The 5,028-nt window shown below is 41.9% G+C and overlaps 1 protein-coding gene across 1 annotated transcript; it reads right to left on the bottom strand.

Annotated features, from left to right (window-relative positions):
* Positions 1–865: 865 nt before the first annotated feature.
* Positions 866–3,913, bottom strand: LOC136522413 (elongator complex protein 4-like). The gene is made up of 8 exons (XM_066516234.1): positions 3,721–3,913; positions 2,905–3,158; positions 2,747–2,816; positions 2,230–2,386; positions 1,967–2,045; positions 1,670–1,829; positions 1,487–1,578; positions 866–1,389 (listed from the first exon to the last, which is right to left on the bottom strand). The coding sequence occupies exons 1-8, from the start codon at positions 3,866–3,868 to the stop codon at positions 1,228–1,230; spliced, it is 1,122 nt and encodes a 373-aa protein (XP_066372331.1). The 5' UTR covers positions 3,869–3,913; the 3' UTR covers positions 866–1,227.
* Between the last annotated feature and the right edge of the window lie 1,115 nt (positions 3,914–5,028).

The following is a 5,028-nucleotide window of genomic DNA, read 5'->3' as shown; positions in this document are numbered from 1 at the left end:
TGGTGGACTGTTTGTGCCATCCCAGTCTTTATGTCCTGAGATCTCATGTTTTCTGTGCTTGTGTTTGTGTATGATGATTCCAGTCGTGTATTAGTTGAAATCATAACACTGCTCTTTGCATTTTGTTTTTACTCAACTCTCAAAATAGTTGACTGTTGCAATTGCAACCCAAACAATAAATGCAGCTCGGCAATATCTGAGATCACAATAACCGCAAACAGTACAATAAATGCAGCTCGGCAATATATGAGATCAAAACAACCAACGGGATCGGCAGCCCTAAATCGTTGGAATTATATTACTTGCAGTGGTTGCCTCCTCTGTTTTTTTTTAGAAAGGAGCCGTTGGGATCCCTTCATTTGGAGGAATTAAAATCTACTTAATAATTAGGTTATTTGACTTAGACTTTGTCATTCCACCGCTTTTCAAAGTTCACATATAGACCTATCTCAAATTCATAAGATGAGAGATGAAAATAGATTCTATAGATCATCATGCTATGTTTCTAATTTGTAACTTATAGCACGCTCTTCAACTCGCTCCCCTATAGTAGAAATGCAATACATAAGTATCTCTCGTATAGCCAACAAAAATATATAAATATAATTCATATATAACCATAATAGCTTAATTAATATGTGTCTAAATTATTATTTTTAAAATAAATTCAATTCCAAGGATCTAAATGGGGATCTACAACCATTATAGGGATTGAGAAAACTGAATTCCAGTTTTAGGGTAGGGCATCTACAACAGGTTGAGAAAATCTACCCACTTTACAATTTCCTTTTGCATTTGACATACTACATAGCAAACTTGTTGCAGTGTCTGTCACAGCTCCATCTTCGTGAAGACCAATAATTCTTCAGATCAGCTGCATCAGCATCACAAACATTCCCACTCTACGCAAAAATGTGGTCATTTCGAACAGACAAAATGAGAAAATCCACAGTTTTGTAATATGTTCAAGGCAATTCGACAAACTTGGACAATTACCTGCCGTTGGCAGATTGTAATATAGAAGTTTAGCCAGTTCAAATACTATTGAAAGTGGTGTACAACAAGCTGATAGATACATGAGGGAGGATGGTTAACGGTGAACCATCAAACTGCCTCCCTATCTAAAACCTAAACCTCCAAAAACTGCATTCTGATGCCAGAAGTAACTAGTACGCAACACTGCCAGGCTCCTCTCAAGGAAAACTAGCCATACCATCTGAATATGAATTAGAAATCAAGCTGTGAACCTTGTGACGAGCAACTACTTGATGCAGCAGATGAAGGCCCGCTTGACCCATCAACTGGAGCCTGGTTCAACCGTTCCAGCACCAGCGACCTCCTCTTTCGTAGCTTCAGAGAAAGTGTGGATGCCTCTAAGATCACAGGGACCTGATTGTCAACATAAAAGGCATCAAAACGAATGAAGACATAGCTCTCTTTTTTTCTTTTTTTTTTACAGAAGTTGTGATTGTGAATATTTCGGTACCTGACTATTAGTTTGTGCCACCTTGTGGACATGCAAAAAACCAACCATATCTTGATATCCTGTGAGCAGTTTTACCAAGTCTTTGTCCTCATCTGTAACCAAGTAAAACAGGCAATTAAAAGACAGAGTAATGTAGGTGATCGAAATGGTTACTGAAAATAAATTTCAAAAGTCCAAGCTTGCCTGGAATTGCTTTGATGGACAGCAGTGTATCTGCCAGGTGCTGCCATCTCTTACAGAACGAATTTGACAGAACTGTACTCGGAAATGTTATAACAGCAACAGAGTTAGATGAGCGCACCATGGCCTTCAGTGATCTGATAAATGAGACCATGTCCCAGTCCTGTAATGCGTAAAGTAAGTGATTTTTCAGTTGCAACTACATCCAAACTTGATAGAAAATAAGAAACATAATTTGGTTTCAAATTTTCAGCACAATACAGTCACCAGCCAATGAATATTGTAGAATTAAATGCTAACCTTCTCAAAGTATCTACACTGCGGTGCACAGAGTGATTGTATAGCAATTCTCCCAGCAGTTAAACTCCCAGCATCTTTTCTGAATGTGGAATACAAAAGAGGTGTTCAGAATTAATACTAGGCACAGTGCATGGGTAGCATAACCAATTTTATCATTATTGGACAATAGATGCATTACTCGGTGATGAAAGGGTTCTGCAACTATGCTGTGATATTCCTCAGCTAAAGCAATTTTTGAACATTGGATCAAGACCTGACCTCACCTTGGAAGCTTGGATAAGAAAGCAGAACAACAATCCTGGAGTCCGCTGAGACTGTCAGCATCTTGAATGCTTACACATTCAATATTCTGCCCATTAAGTAAATGCCTTTCCAAGGGCTTCCTCAAATCAAAATCATTGCTAAATTCCTGCTTATTGTCTGCAATAATGCTAAATGAGTCATTGAGTCAAGACTTGTCAGGGACATCATGTGGGAGCAGAAGCAAGCTTAACTTAAATAATATAGTACTAGAAATCATGCTTATACAAGCAAAACTAATATGTATTGCAAAGATTAGCTGCCTGTCTTGTCAACATCAGGTTGCAACGAATGATTCTTTGGAATGAGTTGATAACAAAGACAGTGCAAAAATGATCAGCTTGCTAATGATTAGTATATCTCTTCTTTTTAAATAATATTCCATATCGTAATCAAGAAAACTGGAACGAAAAGCATGGTTCCACAAAAAATCACCAACAACAGAACAGACAAGATTAAGAGATGGAGTGAAGGACCCACCTTTATGTTCAGCACGAGAGTCATCCCCAAAGTATTTCTTGTACTGCCAAGCTATCCTCAAACCCTCATCCTGTATAATGAAAATTTCAGTGCAATACAAAAAGAAGATCGCTTCTTGGCGACTATAAGTACAGTAATACAATTATTCTGGGACCTACATTTGCTCGTCCATCACTACTTGCTGCAGCCCCCATTGCTCTGTGTCGTCCATCCTCCTTTGAAGATGAAACTGGAGCAGGTAGTGTACCAAGGAACAACCGTGGCTCCTTCATAGCTCCTGAAAAGAGCAGGGGCTGTTTGTGCACAACACCCTGAGACATGAAGCACCGAAGAAGCAGGAGGTGGTGTGGCGCATCAGCATCCTCCATGATCATTACAACTGAGCCGAGAAGGAATCCACCACCCAAAATCCCTGCCAGAGAGCGCCAAATAACGGTGATCCAGTAACTGCCATGCACATCGTATTTTTTCAAAAAAAAAAAGCATGCTTTCCATTTTTTCAATTTACAAAGTTTGGTTCTTATGTGCTCTTCATCACATGAACTAATTTCCACGCATATCTAATTTCTCAGCAGACTCCAACCAGGCTAATTACTTCATGCCTGTGCACCACTTCCACACATCCCAGATCTTTTAGATAATGGAATATAATTATCTCAGCATCTGTATCACAAGATGCACATAGCCGAACCTAGAGGCAAGGCAAATGATAACACATAGTAGATTAGGCAAATAAAATCTTCTGCAAATACAGGTCACTGAAACGCTCCAATTTCCAATTCTATCGTTTCTGTCAAAAAGGCCAGATCAAACATACATGCCCAAACATCGCCGATACCGAAATACTGATAGTCTCCTCACTCCACATCATTCGAGATAAGCAAACGTAAATACGGTAATATCATCAACGTAAACATGAGATTTTTTTTATTATTTTTAGTTAAAAAGGACGGTTTGAGCAAGAAGCTGCTTACTGTCGAGGTCCGGGATGCCCGAGGAGACAAAAGCGGCACCGTTCGGGCCAATCTTCACGCCGGCGGTGCCGGATGATGAGGTCACAGGGTTGGATGTGGCGCGGGAGAAGCTGCTCCGGCCAAGGGTTCGGCCACCGACGGCGGCCATGGTGGCGGCGGCGATGGATTGTAGGAGAAGAGGTTTCGGTTTCGTTTCTTCTTTGTCGTCCCTGGGCCTATTTGCGGTAGACGCGTCGGGCCGAAAATAATACGGCAGTTTTACAAGTTAGTTTTGGGCCAAGCCCATTTTTATCTAAAAAGTATACGGGCCTGCGGGCGGACACGACGCGGAGCGAAGGCTGCGGGGCTGGCGCGCCCGTCGTGGTCCGTCGGCGCAGGCTGGGGCGCGGCGCGTGGCGCGTGCGGGTGGAGGAGAGGGAGGGCGGGAAGGGGGCGGCGCTGGGCCGGAGGCGGGTCGCTCGAGGCTGCCGAAGGGGAAGCTTCGGGAGCGAGGACTGGTGAGTTTTTTTTTTTTTTTAACCGAGGACTGGTGAGTTGAGACCAAGAGAGACAGATAATAAGAATAGGCAGGAATGAAAACGGTACGGATATTTTTCGACCGTATTCGAAACCGAATTTGTTTAGAGGAGTTGAGATCTGTCCGTATCCGAGTCCGGATATCCAACATCCGATAACGTATCCGTATCCGAATACTCAAATCGCATATTTATGATGTCGATATCCAATCGTATCCTATCCGACATAGTTGACACTATCCATATTCGAATCCAAATCCGTACCGAAATATGAAAACAAATGTAATATCGGTGATATCCGTCCGTATTCGATCTGTTTTCATCCCTAAGAATAGTTGCTGTTTGTTTCGGTAACGGCAATGGTTACCCGACCGGAACGGGAAGGGAATCAATAATTTACTATTCTGTTTGGTTCAGGTGCGGCAATGGGAAAGCAAATCCACACGCGAGTGCGAGTGGTTACCGCCCACGAGCCACGATCGGCCGTGATCGACATGCTGAAGCTCCATAGCTATTCACGTGCGATCCGATTACAGCATGCTCGAAACAACACAATAGGTAATGGTAGATAAGAGTCGACATCTAACTCATCTAAATCTCATTAGTACAAATAAATATTCGAAATATTTCTGACATCGATAGACAGAGCGCACGCTTTCCTCGAGCAGGGTACATAGGGTCACAACTGTTAGTTATTTAGGTAATTTTAGAAATGATTTAGTGTAGAAAAATAGTAGAAGGTTCGTGATATCATAATGTGCACGGTGTGATCTACTCGCAACAACAAGAATAC

This window comes from Miscanthus floridulus, chromosome 18 (assembly GCF_019320115.1).
Source record: "Miscanthus floridulus cultivar M001 chromosome 18, ASM1932011v1, whole genome shotgun sequence".
NCBI classification, from domain to species: Eukaryota; Viridiplantae; Streptophyta; class Magnoliopsida; order Poales; family Poaceae; genus Miscanthus; species Miscanthus floridulus.
Note: the sequence above shows the minus strand (reverse complement) of the source record. Positions and strands in the feature narration are given on the sequence as shown.